Genomic DNA, 18,926 nt, shown 5'->3' on the forward strand with positions numbered 1-18,926 from the left:
AGCCAAACATATTCAATATCTGCTCCTGTAACTGTAAATCATGTCTTTCGTCCATCTTTAACAGATGAATCATTTCAAACTTGGCCCAACTTAGGTATTAAATCATTTAAATATCTCTATATTAATAAAACGTTTGCCCCTTTCCATCAGTTGTCTGATAAAGTTGGATAACCTAAACATAATTTCTTTAGATATTTACAAATCTGTAGCTTTATGAGCAAAACATTCCCTTAGTGTCCAGGTTTTCGATACTTGAACTAGAAAGGAATGATTTCATATACTGTATTTATTCTCAGAATCCTTCCTTTCATCTGGTTTCCTTGAAATCTTTCAAAACACCATTGGATGTGGAATTACGGGAGAAGATCTTTGAAGACATGCCCTTCATAATGCACATAAATCATCTTTTTGGATTAACTCCATTTAAAAGCATGCACCGCCTACATTTATTACGAAGTTTAACATTTCTCAATTTTATAAAGACAAACCTAACTTGTCGTCAAGTCCCAGGAAAATTACATTCTTGTTTTGATCTTGCACGGTTTTGCAGCACTTCCGGGAAGAAATTTTAGATCCCGATCAAATATCACTGGAAAACCAGTTAATGCTCTGATGGATCGTGTTTTTTTATACTGCCTTTGCTACTTTACTGCCTAAATGTAGAACACGACTTAAGCGAAAATCTCCCATAGCTCCCCTACATATTCAATGGATAAGAGAAGCTGTTAGTATGTGTTGGATCTGCTCTACTTTGAAACACCTAAGGGCCTTTAGACAGAAATTTAACATGATGTGGGACCTTTTTCACAAATACGTTAAACAGTTGGACTTTTCAAATATATCAGATTCTATATGAAGCTTTTTTAAGGCATGGCAGGTTAAGAGTTATTGTTGTTCATGATTTATTTATTTATGGGTTTTATTATTTTTGATATGGATATGTAAATTGGAAAATACAGCAACTTGAAATTTGTTTTATGCAACTTGTACAATATCAATAAGGCTGAGCTGGTCTCTTTAACTGAATATGCCTGCTCTTCTCACTGCTTAGCTTTGATCACAATTACTGTCACTTTTGTTGTTGTTGTTTTTGTTTTTTATTGTCCTGTTGCCAAATTCGATACATTAAAACAAAATTAAAGAGTGTTCAAGTTTGATCAGATGGTTGTTTTTACAGATAGTCCTGCCCTATCGATTGCACACTTCTATCTGTAAAATCAGTTTTGGGTAAAGGCAAGAGGGTATTTTCAGGACTGGATAATTAGATTCACATATATACACACACTGATAAACTTGTATTTGTCCACAGGAAAGGCTGAACTCCACTGAAGACAATAGTGGTGGCTGACAGGAGGATCCTTTCCATAGCAAAGAAAAATCCATTCAGAACATCTAGCCTTCGGAACAGAAAGGCCAGATAAGAGTTTGACAAAAAACATCTGAAAAAGCCAGACCAGCTCTGAAACTGGCTCCTTTGCACAGATGAAATGATTGCCTGTGGCAAAATGACTGAAGGAAAGAGAAAAGCATGGAGCTTGGAAAAAAAAAAGCTTGGAAAAGCTCATGAACTGAGGCATATTACAACCCCTAGAAAACACACTGAAGAAAGTGTGATACGTGGGCATGTGTGGTCTATCATGGCTCTGGGTCACTAGTGTTAACTGATGATGTTAACAGATGAGTAAACTGTGAGGAGGAGAGTTAAAACTTCTGCTTGGATTCAGCCAAGTGCAGCAAAGTTATCTGGACAGCGATTCATGGTATAGACAGACAAACACTGCAAGAACTACCCAGAAGGGTTTTTAAAGGTCATGATGGGCAATTATGCAAAGGCCAGTCAATCAACTCATCTTAACCCAATCAAGCATCGATTACAATGAAGGAAAAACAAAAACACAAGGAAGACAGCTTAAGTAAAGGCCTGATCAAGCATCGCAAATCCATAGTTTGGTGATGTCAACGGGTTCCAGACTTTAAGCAGCTATTACCTGCAAGGAATTGTCAATAAAGCATTAAAATAACAGTTTAATTTATGATTATGGTAATTTGTCCAATTACATCTAAGTGCCTGAAATGAAAAATGGTTATAACTCTTCAATGGTGCATGCAGTGTTTCTGTTAAAAGACAGAGAATATGTGCACTTTAAGCAAATATTCATATTCAATAACGCATATAACTATAGCTTCATGTTCTGGTAAATGGCTAAAATAACTACAAAAAACAAAGTGCCCAGAAACGTGTGGAATTAACTGTATACAGTTCTTCCACAAGCATAGTTGGAAAATATTAGGTTCTTGTTACTGGGTGTACTTTAGAGGATATAATTGGAGCACATAGATGTCAAACATACAGACTGTGGGCCAGAACTAGCAGGCCAAAGGGTCCAATTTGACTCAGTGGGTTGTAGAGGAGGAAGCCATAATTTCTGGACCATTAAGCATTGTGTTGCAGGCTGTTAAGAACGGATCATGTCATAGAATTGCTTGTCCAAAACTATTAATTTTATCTAGGCAGAGGTCTGATTTTTTGTCAGTTTTACAGCCTTCTTTCGTACCCGCAGCCTGCATACCACACAAAGTAGGTAATTAAGCTAAGAAGCTGTGTATGCACATTTTCTTGATTTACAACAGTCACATTACTTTATAATGAAAATAGATTGGCAGAAAGTGGAAAAAAATTAGACACAGTTGAAAATGTGTCTAAGACATGTCAGGCTGTGTCATGGTCCTGGGTTTTTGAGCCAGTGTTTTTTAATTTTGCACTTTCTAGTTCTGTTGGCTGTTCATTTTATCTTGGTTCTTGGTTTACTTTTCATCTATTATTCTGAGATTTTGTGTTATTCCTTTTGCTGGTTGGGTTTTGTTATTTACACTATATTATTATGTATCATTATTTATTATTTAAACTATAAATGTATTATTTATAGCCACAGAGTGCTATTAGTTTTGCTGTCTAGTTTCTGTTCAGGGTTATAGTTTGTTAATATTGCATTTCTTCCTTCAGTTTATCCTACCTACCCCATACTCTCCGGGTTTTCTTAAGTCTCCTTCACTGTGTTAATGTTCCTATTTTCAGTTACTTCCTGTTTTATTTTGATAGTGTCTTGTTTCATGTGTGCTGTATTTAGTTTTGCTTCCCTTGTCTTGTTTTCCCCGATTAGTTCCAGCTGTGTACCCCAGTGTTTCCCATTACCCTAATTATGTAGAGTGTATTTATAGCCTTTGTCTACCCTAAGGGCTTTGTTGCATCTTACTGTTTACACGCCTCTGTTTTCCCTCGTGTATCTCCAGTTTGGATTTATGGTTTTCACCTGCCTTTGTACTGTCTGCCTGGCCTTAATAAATATTTGTTTTCTGTTCTTTAATTCTGTGCCTTGAGTCTGCATTGGGTAAATCATTCTAAACATGATCACCCCTCATTTTCTGTTTTGCTTCCAAGAAGCCAGATTTTTTTGTGAAATTTCATGAAATTGGTCTTAAGAAATAGTTTTCCTGGTTTTATTAAAAGTTTGTCTTAAGACGTTGTAAGTTTTTTACTTATACCTGACACTTGAATCTGACCATTTTCAGAAGACTATTTTTTGTTTGTTAAGCTGCTTAACACTGACCAATGAATCTGACTGCAACAGCTTCATTTATCATTGGTCTCTCCAGAGCCCAAATCTCAACATTACTGAAGCAGTGAAGCATCTTGACAGAGAACAGAACCAAAGGCAAACAACCTCCAAAGAAGCGCTTTGAATGTCCTTCAAGAAGCCCGGAGAACTATTCCTGAAGACTCCTTACTAATTACATGAAAGCTACCTAAGAGAGTTCATGCCGTTCAGGTTTCAATAAACTCCTGCACTATTTCCCATTCTTAGCAAAATATAAAGAAAAAGAGGATAGCTCAAGACTTTTGCAAAGTACTGTATGCTTAATTGTTTTCTTGCAAAGAGATAAGTGCATCACTATCATGAAGGAAGACTAATAAAGTACCAAGATTGAAAACTCTTGATCGACCTATCAGATTTATCGTACATCGGTGTTATCGGCTGATAATTTACAGATCTATCAGTATAAGCATTTTTAACGTCAAATACATGAAAATTTCAAAAGTAAAGTAAACAATAGATACAAGAAATGCCCTTCAACCATTTTATTGGAGTTGATGTCGCATAGTTTGCCCATCAGAGGGCACTCCGCATCTTCCTTGCTGGCGACACACATGTTTGGGAAACCATACACACAACAAGCAGCTGATCCAAGCGGCTAACAGAACATAAATAATTATGAAAATCTATTATTTGAATGTGGATTTTTAAAATAACCAAATCTTGGCTGGGCATCAAACTGACGATCAAAATTTCTTAGACTCTCCACTACTTGCCAAACAATACATTAATGAAAATACTCTATAAGGTCATTTATCAGCATTACAGGTGCTAAGTGACCTTTCAACAGAGTCTGAGTGGTTAATCTAGCCTAACTGTCTGATAGCGTTAGAATCATCTTGACTGACATCTTGACAGTAACTATTTGAACCATCCTCGGGAGACTGTAAATATTCATAATAAAATTCAAAGCCTTCTAAGTGCTGCAAAAATCAAGCAAATCCAATCAGCCGCTCCAGCAGGAAGAAAGCTCCATTCAAAGCATATGAATGTGCTGCATTGCAATGAATCAAAGTTACAGTTTAACTCCGTTCTAAACACAACTCAGATCCAGTAATAGTGACAGGTGGGGCAGATGGCCCGGCTTGTTATGGAGTCCAACTTTAGTAACAGGAAAAATTAAACCAGTCAGAAAGTTGGAAAGCAGCTGGACACTCTACATAGACAAGCGCTTATTAGCATGTGTGTATGCACACAGAGGGTGGACTGTCAATCCAAGAGGTGCCTCTACATGTACTTGAGTCAGCAAGGCGTAACAATTTTTTCTCTCTCTGTCTCTCTCACTCGCCAAACAAGCAACTGTATGAAACCACAGAATCTCTACCCAAATTCACACACACTCCACCTATTTGTGACTTTGCAGTAGACACACAGAACCCAGAGTGACAGCGACTCAGCCGAGGAGAACAAATGGGGAGCCAATACAGGAAGCAAAGATGACGAGGACGAGACGGGCCCTGAAAAAAGGTGTCCGTTTTCAGTCAACACGAGTGAGCACAGTCTGTGTTTGGACAGACAGCAGTCAGCAGAAAAAGCATCGCCCTGTCGCTCGCGGTAACGGTAGATGAGATCAATCGGGGGAGATGGAGGGAATAGAAATGTGAAAGGACAAGGAAGGGAGGAAGAGAGTAATGCACCACAAATAGCCTCTGGCACATGATCATGGAACAACCATGTGTGGCCATTTTACAGACTTTCTTGATTACTTTCCTGCATTTATTTATTTATTTTTTTGTGATATTCTTTGTTTCCTTTATCAGCCGTGATTTGATACGGGCTGGAGAGAGACAGACTCTTGAGCATGGGATTGTGGGCTCATGGGAACAATATGCTGAGGGAAGATCTTGAAAAACAGTACGGGCAGGCAGCTCCCACTTTATCACGATGAATATGAAGAAATTGTCCAGAAAAAAACAAACAAACAACAACAAAAACAACAGAAAGGCAGCGATTTGGGCTCTCAATGCGAAAGACATTAATATATTCATGAGTCTCTGCTGCAATCATGTTTCTATGAATGGATTTTTGATTTACCACCATAGCAAGGTTTCACTCCTATGATGAGATCTACGTTTTTAAATGTGAATATGTTTTCTCTCAAGTCAGAAGTGCTGTTGCTACACAAGAAAGTAGAAACCATACATACACCTCTGGGCTTTTTAAGGACAAAACAAATAAATAAATGAATCTTGAAATAAAAATAAGCTCATCTGAATTCTGCTTTTGCATGTCAGCTGTCAAATCTTTTTATGATCGTATCAGTTGGGCAAGTTCTGCGCTCCGACACTATACGTCTGAAAAAGTAGACACACACACATACAAAAAAAAGGTACCAGCAGGGAAGTAGAGGAGAGCACACATGGCATCTTAGAGTTGTGGATTCTGCCTCTGAAAGTGTTTCATTCCACATCATCTAAGATCTTAGCAAACTTCTAACAAAACCCAACAGAAGCACAGGAGGGAAAGGGAGCCAGAGAGTCAACAGAAGAGTAGTGCACTCAAAATTTTAACCACGGAGGGTCTTGTTAGACAAATAGCCGCTCTCATGTAAGAAAAGATGAACAGTGACAGCTGAAGAGACACACAGAAAAAAAAAAGAAGAAAAAAAAAACAGCCCACCGTGATGCAAAATAAAATGCAGACCTCTTCCAAAACTACTAGGCACTCATAAAGCCCAAGAACACAGATGTGTTTTTATTGTTTTTGGTCTTTACTCCAGAGCACTGGGATATAAAATCACCATTAGTTTTAAGTGCTGAGTTTTGACTTTCAATTCCCCGTCGACCGCTTTATTACATTTGTTTACAACACACCTAAACCCAGTGAGACGGTAATTCTGGACCCATAATCAATTTACACAGTTTTCTTATCTTCTACAGTTCAGAGCCATAAATCAGTTCATGCATGTTGGTAATAATGTCTCCTTTTTCCCCCCTCTCTATGTTGACAGAATGAAAAGGTCAAACTGGGCCTCGAGAGCAGGGAAGAATTTGGTTGAGCAGATACAAACTTTGTTATTCTCCACACGAGGAGATGATTTTGTAAGCTGTCATCCAGAGACCAATTAGAGAACTGTAACCCTGAACTCCAGCCGGAGCAAATGGATAATTCTGTAAAACCTCCCACCTCAACTCTGATTAGGTGAAGAGAAAAGAAAGCAGGAAAAAAAAGGTCTATATCTTATTTCATTTCAAAAGATCCGTGCCCATAAAGCAATGTGGTTTCCGTAGACCTGTGAATTGGATGGCTAGCGGGTAAAATTGCAGGTCATAAATAGCTCAAAATCTGCTGCCCTTCACTTGAAAACTGATTTTGCTGACTTTCACCCTAGAAACCTTCCTCTGTTGAACTGGCAAAAGTTTCTCTGTACTTGCCTCTAATTTGATCACATGAAGTACATGTATGTGGGAACTATCTGGGAACTAAGCGATCCCTGTGAGAATCTTTTCAAATGAAATGATTTTGCACACTCATATGCAAAACTTGGTATAGAACTACACCTATACTGAGCCGTTCAGTGGAACGGCCTTGACTTGTGCAGAAATGTAGCTTGACGGGTATTCCATATCAGACTGGAAAGGAAGAAAAAACCCACTAAATCAGTAGGAAAAGAAAGGTGGCTGCAGACCGATTCTGGCAAAGCAGCGCGAGTGAGCGTGCCAAACGCCTGGCTGATGTCTGTGGGTTACATACATCTGCCAAAGACTGACTCCAGCAGAACTAATGAATATCAAATACAATGAGTTTGTGTTAATGTGTCCATTTGCTCTCTGCACTCTGATTCAGAGCCACCGGCTGCACTGTATACTGCTGCAGCATGAATTTGGCAAAAGTTAATTGAGCTGTTCAAATCAGTGCGAACTCCCACACTGTACTAAGACTAGGCATGGCCACAATGTCAGTAAACTACCTCACCTGCTGTCGAGGTGGCTGAAATCCAGTAAGTTGAACTCCCTGTTGTCCTGAGAGTGATAGATTGTGTCAACATCCTGGAACAGAGAGGAGGAGGGAAAAAAACAATAACAGACAGAGTTTGAGATAGATATGAGACAGTATCATGAAAAATATATTTTCCACTCTACAAAGAATAGCAATCTACAAAAGGTAATATAGACAACAAACACAAGTGGATTTGTTCTGCGAGTATGCTTTCCTCACCCACTGCACTTCTTCTTTGCAGCCAATACCGTTGTAATCGCAGAGAGCTGCATAAGTCTCAGAAAAACCTCCTGAAAATACGAAGGAGAGGACAACAAGTCAATTCAAACTAGACCATGACAGATCGGAAATGGCAAGGACAGAATGAAGTAGCGGAGAAGACATGGAGAAACGAAGAGGGGAGAGGGTGCAGGCCAGAGATGAAAGAGGGAGTCGGAAAGAGTGAGACAGAGATAGTCAGCTGAGAGGGAGAGATTAGCTGTAAATATTGAGGTGAGATGAAAGTACAGAACCATGAAGGAGCTCTTCTTGTAGATTAATAGGATTACTAGCAGGAAGCAAGTGCATCCAGTAACTTTGGTCTTCTGACCCACTTATGGACAAGTCTCTGAAATGGTTTGGTGTGAGCTACTGAGTCAGCATGTGAATGGACTCTGAAGTGCTGCATGTATGAATGTGCATGTGAGATGTGGTTAGAAAGGTAGCAGGGCTCTCACCGCAAGTTTTCTGGGGCTCTAATGATGACTCAGAGTTTGGTGAAAACTTGTGACCCCCATCGGGCATTTCTCCCTCTGCTCGACAAATAGGAGGACTGAAACAAAGAGAGGAAGGAGATTCAGAGCTAGCTCGTGCTGGCAATGATGACGCCAAAGTGCAGATGTTCAGCCAGTTTAATGCTTGCCATGTCCACCATCTTAGAGCTTCCCAGGCCATCATGTGCAGATTTGAATGAAACACAAGGTACATCTGAAGTTGAATGGAATTATATTCATTTAATATGTAAATTTTTGATTGCAGTTGACTAAACTGTTATCCAGTATTTAAAATTCTATCCTCTTTGTGGGGGAAGATGTGAAAAAACAATTTCAATTTCAACTGACAATAAGAAAAGAAGCTTAATGTGTGAAATGCTTATTAATTAATTAATAATTGTAATTTTATGTACTGCATTCAATCTGTACATTTGTACTAAAACAAAATTGTAATTGATCTGACTGAAAAGCTCATTTGATGTGAATCATAATTTAAGCAGGAGACTTACATTCATGGCAGTCCTCTAAACCATAGTCTAGTCTGGCCTTTATTCATATAATGCAGTAGAGATAAGCCAGGAAATGTGTGGAAAGAGCAGGGACAGGACATTCAGCTAGTGTGCAGCCAACAAACTCAGCTGTTAAAGGCAATAAGTCCATGTGTTAGGCATCCTGTGGTGTAATACTACGACTAAACAACCTCTGACTAAATAAAGACGCCTGCTGCAGAACGCACATAAAGTGAAAATAGCCGAACCTTTCATTTTAGCTAGGATTTCTTTTTATTAGATTGAGCTGATTCAGGTTTCTCCCTGTCAGATTAACCAGCAACAATGGCACCCAGATAAAAATGAGATTTGCCTCATTATAGGGCAGAACAGTGGTGGAATTGTTGGGTTTAAATCCATCAGCAGGCTGGGTACTGTTTGTTTGCATGCATCTCTCCCAGTCCTCCGGCTTCCCCTCACAGTCCAGAGACATGCACATTTAGTTAATTGGTGATGCTAAGTGGCCATAAATGTGATTGTGAGCGTGAATGATCATTTGTCTTCCTGTAATAGACTGGTAACATGTCAACTGGTATAAGCTCCACCCTCCCACAGAGTTAGAGCAGGGTGTCAAACATAAGGCCCAGGGGCCAGTATCTGCCCAGCTAAGACTCCAATCTCCTGACACCTTTGGGAAATGTAAAGGAAGGAATAGACTTTCAACTGTATTTTCATAAGTTTTAGAACTTCCCTGCTATTCATACTACACAAAAGTAATTAAGGTAAACCTCTTAGTTAAGCACCTATAGCATTAAAAGTATAGTTAGTTATGTAGTTATCTTTAATCTGATAGAAATGAGAGTTTCTTTGATCAAAGTGGGCTGTATGTGGCCCATTGAGACGGTTCACTATAAATCCACGAACCCCGCTGCAACAATAGCTAATAAGTATATTTGTCATCTATATTTTATGGAGAGATGCACACGGCTGGATTATTAATGAGTATTTTTTTGTAATGAGAAGGCCTCTGGTATCAGTTAGAGGCTTGGGGAAAAGTACATTCTAAATATTATACTTCTTTCCTTTGGTGCTGTTGCTAAAGAGTCCTTAAGCAAGACATTGAACTCCCAGTGGCTTAAGTGGAGTACTGTAGTGCCCAAGAGACTATACAAAGACACAAGGATGCACCAAGGTTCGAATGAATGAGTATAACCCTTATTCCCAGCAGGCTCACACCCTGGTAGGTATCATAATGATACATCCTTACACAACGTCCAGTGAAATTAGGACATTAAAAGGGAATTTGACTTAAACATTGAGACCTCAAATGAACTCCTGCAAAACATAGCTCATCCACCTTTTCTACCTTTCTGCCTTATTTGCATCAGAAAGAAACAACAAGTAAGCAGAGAGTGTATGGATGGATCAGAAAGCAAATACTGTGTTCACACATAGTACTGCGGCTGTACCTGCTTTGGCTTTTTGATAGGATTACACCGTTACACTGTGGAATTCAACACACACCATCCTTAATCGCATTTGTCAACAAAATCACACACACAACACCCAACAACATCCGTGACCTTAATCCCTACCTTATCTCCGCAATCATCATCATCCGCCCCAGAGCGTGCATACGTGCACGCTCTCTAGATACTATCTGCATCGTGTACTTTTGGTAGCAGTACCAATCAGTTACCGGGCCGCACAATTAAACCCACAACACAAGGTTCCTCCCTGTGTTCTCTCCCCTTTCTTTATTTCTCTTTAAATGTCCTCACTGGAAGCAATCATCTGCCGCGGCCCTAATGGAAAAGAGCTATTCTGAACGATGATAAAGTGCAGAGATAGCCTTGCGCAGGTCAATAGTGGAGCACAGTCAATCCCAGTGCTCTCAGAAATTGTAGATGAGAACTAAGAGAGAGGGAAACAAACTCTGTGCCTTCCTTTCCTCCTCATACATTCTAATGACTGCGGGACAAAAATTTCAGACACTCTGTCTGGGCTTTTCATTGTGTGCATCCTTTGCGCTTTACCGCTTTAGATTAAAGCGTAGAGGACGTTCAGTGCCCGCTGTAGGATTTTCATCGGCATAAGAATGTGTTTCTTTTGACTTCAGGGTTGAGGCGACAGCATCTACTGACTGAAAGTACTACGTAAACAGCGAGAAAACGAAACCGTGCCTCGCGGTAGCAGCCTACTCAGTGTCAGCTGGCAAATTAAGCCCAGTGATTGCTAGGTGTAAGAGTCTACAATGACACAGAAATGGGTTGGAGGGAAACTACTGCAAGATAAGAATGATTTTTGGCTGTTAAAGAGGAAAGCAATCCTAAAGTGAAGCTGCCAACTTGCCAACACACTGTCAAAGTCTGTTAACGTGGGACAACTTGCCTTTGCTGCTCAGCAACATAAAGCACAAAAACAGAAAGCTTCGGCACTTTGCTCGAGGATGGCGACGCTTGACATTGCTTACGCATAAATTGAGTTGTTGAAGACTCTGGAGAGGGCATAGTTGATGTGGCTGACCATGTGATCCAGCTGTTCCTGGGTCTGCAGCCTCAGCGAGTAGGTCGTCTTGTCTGTATCGATGATTACCTGTATCGACAATGACAGTTTTAATCCCATGAGAGTCAACGCTGCTACGACGGTACAGTTGGCAGGAAGCGCCGCTCTCACCTGGTGTTCTGGGTAGGTGTTCATTGCTCTGATTTCCAAAAAATTGAAGGTGACCTCGACCTGAGAGAAGCAGAGATGCATCACAAGCTCAAACAAAATCCTTGTGTTACATTACCTCAGCTGTGGCCAACATTTGCTTTGTTCACAAAATATTGTACAGAACAAAGAAGATTCTGAGTTTTGATGATGCCAATTTGCTCAAAAGAAAAACTCAAATGAAGCTGTAAAATCACACACACACACACACACACACACAATCAAACATGAATTAAGAAAAAGCCAAGGCTTCCTAAACTTCAGAGAAAACACAGGCTGACCAGTAAAATTACATCTGAAACTGTTCGCTCTCACTCACCACCTATAAGTAGTGGTTAGATGTGCAAAACTGCAGAAAGGGATTATTGACAACATTGTGGATGCCTTCCAATCTAGCTTGAACTGTTATCTTGATCGACTTTGGCAGCAATTCAATAGATCTACTCTAAAATTCAGACTAAATACCTTCTTTTGGAATTTTCTGTTATGTTTGTCCTGTACAAAAGTGTTTCCACTGCAAGTCAGCTGGTCAGCAGCCTAATCTCTGCCCCAGATTCTTACTACAGCTGTGCATGTGAGAGAGAATCATCGCCCTGATGATTTGTTGACTTGTTTACAACCCTTCTGATCAATTCACTGCTCATCATTTCTAGTGTGCACAGTGCTGTGATGATAGAAAATAATTATGGCCAAACAAATGCAATTTGAAATGGGATCACTACTAGTACTGCCTAATAAGAAAAACATTTTAAGAAATGTATTTACAGTCATGCTACATGAGATACTACTCCTATGTCTGTAGTGATATCACAGCCTGTATATTAAAGATGGAAGCCGTTTTGGGGTAAAAAAGTGAAGCCAAAAGTCCACTGAATTATTTTACTTAATAATGACCACCAGGAGGCAAAACATTAGTCTGATAGTATAGAAACTGAAACAACCCTATTTCTCTTTAAGTTTATGACATCAGTAAACACTTTCCAGATGAGTTTCAAGTCTTATTGAACACAACCTCATTTATCTTAAATTAAATTTTGGTCCCATTCAGAGTAATAAAGATAATAAATTGGGTTATCGTTTAGGGTTTCCTATAAGTCACTGATGAATGGCTGTGTAATGTAGCTGGATTTCTTATTCATCCACTTTCAAAACCACAAAGATGGCTGATCAAAATCTATTTATGGGCTTAATTAGAACTAATTGGTGGCACCATCTTGACTGCATCCACCTTAATATACAGTGTATTAGCAAAAAGAAAAAAATATGCATCAGGTTAGCTTTGCACAAATAGTGGAAGCAAGGACAAATGGCTAACCTGGCTCTATTAAAAGGCATTACAGTCCTCCTACTTTAACCAATCAAGGTGTTCAAAACATAAACTGTAGATAAAAGATGATTAGCGCCACCAGGACATCACCCACTGGTTATTAATGTACCAACTTGAAGCGTCAAGTTGAGTGTACCCTGAAGTACACTCCATTTTATTCTCCGCTTTACTCCAGTGGGGACTATTGACACTCAAAAGATCAAGAAATCATAAGGAAAGTGTTTACTGAGATCATTAAGGAAGTGAGGGGCTGTTTTGCCCACAGACTTTGACCCAATGAGGCACCTCAGGGAGACAGGTTTAAGGCACTACCGGCTTCACTTTTGTGACCCAGAAGTTCGTTGTATCTTTTATATACAGTGTATTGTTGAAACAGCCAGTAGCGAAGGTGACCAGCTGCATCTTAGCTACTGGCTGCAAGCTAAAAACTATATTTACATCCTCAAACTGCTGCTTTAGTTTTATCCCACCTGCCCCTCGTCGTCTACATTGTAATTGTCATCATTACTACTATCATCCTATAACATCATCACCGCAGTCATCATCGTTATCTCTTTTCTCCTGCTCTGAAAAGCCTTTGATTTTTTTTTTGTCACATTTTGTGCGAATTACCATGAGATCAAGGCTGGCAAGTGAAAGCCATAAAATTCCACTGAGAGCGGGGGAACATTTACCTTGGTGGGCACTTTGACAGCAAAGAGATACAGTCTCCATGTTGCCAGGACCTGAGGGGAGAACACATTTATATTTCTGTCAGACAGCAGGAAATGCAAAATGCAAATCGCAGCAAAAAATAGCACAGCACAAACATCCCATAAAGAGAGCAAATCATCTCCGCAGTTCATCCAAATGGCTCGTAAGTCATGCTAAGCACCCTAGACATTAGTGAGCTAATGACGACAGCACGTGAGCGTGCGTGTGCGTATGTGTGTCAAAGACATATAATGCCGGGACTGCAAGTCATTTCACAGTCCAATTTATCGTGCCAAGTTGTGGTGATGGAACTAAGTAGTACTTATTCAACAGACGCCTCATCGCCCCGGCAAGAATACTGGTGAAATAACAGGGAGAAGACAAAAAAAAGACAGAGAGGAAGAGTAAGCAAAAAAGAGTTGTGCTTTTGTCAGAAAAAAGCCATTACCATTTAAAAGTGTCTGGGGTAAATTAAGAGAAAGAAAATGTGAATAAATTCACATCTGCCTATGCAATTAATCTCATTCATAATTCAGAAATTCCATAATTAGCATACTCAATACATGCATGCATGCACTGCGCGTCTCTAGCCCTTCCAAGCCGCGTCTCTAACTCTCGACCACACTGTCTCCATGCTCTTTTTCAGCCAGCTTTCAAATTCCATTCCTGTCTTGTCCATAATTCCTTCCCTTGCATCCTTTCATTCCTCTGATTTCTCTCTTCATCTCCATGGAAATGTGTTCATTTTCTTGCTTAATCCCTAACCCCCCCTCCCATCTCCCAATGTGGCACTGTGTCCTGCCTGGTTTGCTCCCACCTAACACCTCACTCCAACCCCTCTTGCCCTCACCCTTCTCTCCTCCTCCTCCCCCCTTCTCCCAAGTCCCCTGTCTCCTTTCCCGTTTCAGTTTTTCTATTCTTTTTTCTGCTCTGTCACTTTCAATTCCTCAAGGCCTCTCTGCGCTGAATGGCTAATGGCGCCCTGCTGAGTGGCAGTGAGAGGAAGAAAGAAAATGAAACATACAAAGAGATACAGGGAGAGAGAGGAGAGATAGAGGAGGCGATAGAAGGGCAGAGACACCACTTTTCCCTCCAAATAATTAAGTCTTCTCTTCCACCATACTTCACCAACTCCCAGCAAAGCTCATCTCACAGATCAACCCTGTGTCTTAAATATGTAGGCATCCATAACAGGCTCCAACAGAGAAGAGAGGCTGCACTAAGCTTGATGAGAGGCCTTTGTAGAAGTAGTCCAATCACAGCTCCTCCACAAATTTCCCATATAAATCCAGAGGGGAAGCACACAGAAGGAGGGAAAAAAAGGAAAAAAGTTGAGACGCAAATATATATAATGAAGACGTGGACGACAGATGCACCACTATAAAGCCCTGCTACCTGACAGAAGGTCTCATCATGTAAACAAAGGCATCAATAATGCAGGCTCGCTGATGGGCGCCGATTTGATCCCCCGATGCTGAAGCAAGTCTCTTGCATAGGATTTCTCCTCTCTTGTTATATCATTTACAGGCTATCGAGGCATCGTTAAAGACAAATCAATACTCTGGTTATTTTTTGCTTACTTGGCTGGGACGTGTGCAGCAGTGAAGGGAAAATGCACCCAATAATCCTCTACAAAAAAAATAAAAAATCCCTGTTGTTTTGAGGTTTTATAAGCCGTCTAATTATGTGTTGTGTGACTTAGACGAGCTGTTGTCTGCGCGCCGCATCGACCGCGTTTAAAGAGAGTCAAAAAGCACGCTGTATTGTTTATAAAGTCGGCGAGGTTCAAGTCTTTTTGCCGTTTGCGAAAAGCAACGGAGACAACAGCCTGTCAGTCTCAATAAGCCTTTCAGTTAGCTTCCTGCATCATTTAACAGCCCACACTATATTGTAGCTAGATAGCAACTGAGTGGTAGACGGTAGTAAGCAATAGTCAGAGTTCCAGAGTAATACTTCAAAGTGCTTCACTTTAATATTTTAGACAGCTTAATCAGAATGGCCCAACGTTCAGAGCTGAGCAGCAGCCAGTCCTGTCAGTCTCCCCACCGCCCCGAAAGCTGTCACCCATATCAATCTGAATGATAATTTATATCTTCTGCTGTAATTGTCACACACAGCTTAGCGGGAGGCTGACATTTTCACAGGTGTACATATTAGTAATTTGTGTGATGTAGCAGTAACGTAGCAACAGCTGTCGATTAATAAAAGTCAATCAGTGGGAGAAAAAAGGGAGAAAAGGCAAATATTTTGATTGTCAAGTAGAAACTGAAAATTCACATTTTTAATATATTATGTAGTAAGGTGGATAACTCAGAGTTTTTGCTTGGTGGTAAGGATAAAAAGGAAGATAATCGCCTTGGGCTTTCATTGTATTGCAAGGGATCTATGAAAGGAGAAGATAATGTGGCAGAATGATTAACAATGAAAATAACTGGTGGAAGAGAGAAGCAAATAAGAGACCATCTTATAGAGTTACGGTGCTGTTTAAATCAATCACTGTTAAGTAGAGATGCACAGATATCCATACTAATGTTTTTTTTCCTTTCTTGTTTGTCTTGTTTGCTTCCTTGGTATACAAGGGAAATTTATAATATAAAAAATAATGTTTAAAACCTTCTAAAGTCATTAAATTTGCTCAAACTTGTTAAAACAGTCTGACACGGCACACATATCGACCTCTGCCACTCGTGAATGTCATCTTATCCGGAAATAACAGTCAACGAGGAAATTATCAGCTGATTGCACCAAAGCCAGGAGGTTATACTTCAACAGCTTCTGATGACACTGTATTCTGCAGCAAGTCAGATTATTCAATATTTTTGTATTATCTTTTTCAGTGTTTCACTTCGCAGACAGCCCCTGAGCACTTGTCTCACAACTCAAAGCAAGTAAAGAACAATGTTATTGATTCAGGAAGTTTGAGTGAGTGAATGTGTTTCTAGCTAAGTAGCAGGTGCAGTGCACTTTGTGCTTTGGGTAGAAATGCTGCTCTGCTGTGCTTGATCTCTGTATGTGAATTTAAATGAATCAAAAATGGGAATTAATTGTATCTCATCATTATGCAGTTGCATTTGAGCACCCAAAATAAAAACATGGCTTTAAAATACATGTTTTATATATATGTATCCATCAACTGTAACTATCATACATGAGCGTCTGTCAGTCATGGATGGAGAAGATTACTGTTGGTCCTGTCTGTCCTCTTCCTTGACAATCACATAAATAAATGGGTTGTCCTAAGTAACCAAAAAAGAAAAAGAAAGTCAATAGTTTCTGAAGCAGTTTCTGAACCATAAAGATAATAAGTATCAGCTGGCACAAGCAGTGACGCTAATGTCAAGTATGATGAGCCAGAAGCAGAATCCTGCCCACCTTGCCCTGACCCCCTCCCACAATAGAAGGTGACATTCTGGCAAACCTTCTATTCCGCAGATCAATCACAAATCCTAAAAGCTGTAGAAAGATTCGTTTTCCACCCAGGAAATCCTCTGAAATGAGATGGTCGACTTTTTTTTTTTTTTGATCTGGTCAGCCAGGCAGACAGCAGGCGACAATCTCTAAAAGTGATGAGGAAGTAACGCGAGAGAAGGACTAGAAGGCGAAGATGATGGGGGGTGAGGGGTTGGGGGAGTCCAGAGGTGCCCTTGCGGTGATGGCACGGTGTCAAAGCTCTAGTTCAAAGATCTAGCCAGCAGGCTGGCCCCCGAAGCTCACTGCGACGGCAGGGTGGGATCTGTGTGAAACGCAGAGGACCGCGTGTACAGTACGCGCACAGAGCAACAAACGCATCTCTGCACTGCTTTGTGTGTTCGCGTGCACACGCGGCAGAGAGGGCAGAGGGCGGGGGCTTATATTAATCATAAGCTGTCAAGCTCTGGGTCTTGCACTTCAAACGAGATGGCGCAAATCAAAGTGTGTCTCTGGGTCTTGTGTGTGTCTGTACGTGTAAATGTGTATGCATGTGTGTTGCGGCATTGCCTCTGAAGGGAACAAGAAGAGGATCAGTGCCAGATTCGGCCGCCTGCGGTATTTCTGGCTCGGCCACAAGGGCATTTAAAAAAAAAAAAAAAAACAACATGCACACAAACACACACCGGGGTGAAAATCAGAAACATTCTATCGCCAATATTTGCATAAGTTCAGCGTGCTCCTACAGCACACACTGCTTTTTGACTCTCACGCACGTATAATGATGCACAATAGCTTGCTAAGCTGGCTTTGGACTACACTCGTCCCCTCTCTCTCTCTCCCATCCTGTCACACAGAGTCAGCCACCATCACTCAAGTGAACCCAGCATCATAAGAACACAACCCTGCCATCAGTCAATCTGTCAGCTTATGCGTGTGTGCGTATGTGTGTGTGTGTGAGAGAGAGAGAGAGGAGGGTCTGAAAGCACAGATGCCCCAGGTCCTGCTTCGTAAGTGGACTTTAGAGTGGTAGGGAGGGAGAGATGCAAAGCTCCGAAACACATCTTGTTCCAAATTCTCTGATAAAAATGGAGTCCTAAATCAAAGAGATGGCACTCTGAAAATAAGAAAGAAAAACTGGGGAAAAAGAGGCAGATAATGGGATGAAGTACTGTAATGTAGATGGGTGACGGAGATGAGAGGATGAGAGGAGAAATAGAGGCTGGAGAGTGTCAGGGATTGGACGAGTGGGTCAAGAGCAATAAAGGGAGGGGAAAATAGTGAAAGCATAAAGCGAGCAAATGCAGGGATGCCGGATGGGATGAGAAATGAGCGCAGGTAAGGAAGGCCAAATGGATGAGGAAAGAAGAGAGGAAAGGAGAGGAGCAGCGGGTACAGTAAGGACTGAGACAATGAGAACGAAGGAGCGAAAGAGAGAAAGCGACTCAATACAATGGAGAAATAAAAATAGAGGCAGAGTTCCCTTTCAGCCCTGATAACTCACGCGCGCACAAACACTCATTCACACTTTCTCTCGTTCTCGTGGGAGGAGAGAAGGTCAGCAGTCACACTTCGTAGCGTCTCCGCCACAGGGTACCAACATGTGTTTATGATAATTGAAAGAAGACTCAGTCCTAATTACAGCTGAGCGCTCGCCACGCACCGTCAGACGGCGAATCTAGAAACTCCACGCTGACAATCTCGCAGGGGGAAAAGCCATGAAAGGAAAATGACGGGTGATGCAGTGGTAATGTTTACCATTACACAAGCACGTCGTGTGTTGGCGAGAGTGAAACAACGCTGCGAGCGCCGGCCGTCTCTTTTCCTCCTTTGTACTCGGCTTTCTTTCACAGTCCAACACACAGTTAGATTTTCTGTGCAACAAAGAGTCGTCTTCCAGGCCCAGTTTCACCACGTCAAGTTACATAATTCGGCGAGCATCTCTCGCTTTTGA

At 40.9% G+C, this 18,926-nt stretch overlaps 1 protein-coding gene across 6 annotated transcripts in view; it reads right to left on the reverse strand.

The window, feature by feature from the left end:
• The window catches only part of carmil3 (capping protein regulator and myosin 1 linker 3), a 94,005-nt gene that overhangs the window by 64,624 nt on the left and 10,455 nt on the right, over positions 1–18,926 (reverse strand). For all 6 annotated transcript variants that reach the window (XM_063462050.1, XM_063462048.1, XM_063462052.1 and 3 more), the window contains exons 3-8: positions 13,546–13,596; positions 11,509–11,568; positions 11,306–11,427; positions 8,309–8,403; positions 7,812–7,882; positions 7,569–7,642 (exon numbers count right to left, since the gene is read on the reverse strand). In XM_063462050.1, the coding sequence (XP_063318120.1) occupies positions 7,569–7,642; positions 7,812–7,882; positions 8,309–8,403; positions 11,306–11,427; positions 11,509–11,568; positions 13,546–13,596 (473 nt within the window). The remainder of the gene's footprint in view (positions 1–7,568; positions 7,643–7,811; positions 7,883–8,308; positions 8,404–11,305; positions 11,428–11,508; positions 11,569–13,545; positions 13,597–18,926) is intronic.

This window comes from Pelmatolapia mariae, linkage group LG18, assembly GCF_036321145.2.
Source record: "Pelmatolapia mariae isolate MD_Pm_ZW linkage group LG18, Pm_UMD_F_2, whole genome shotgun sequence".
NCBI classification, from domain to species: Eukaryota; Metazoa; Chordata; class Actinopteri; order Cichliformes; family Cichlidae; genus Pelmatolapia; species Pelmatolapia mariae.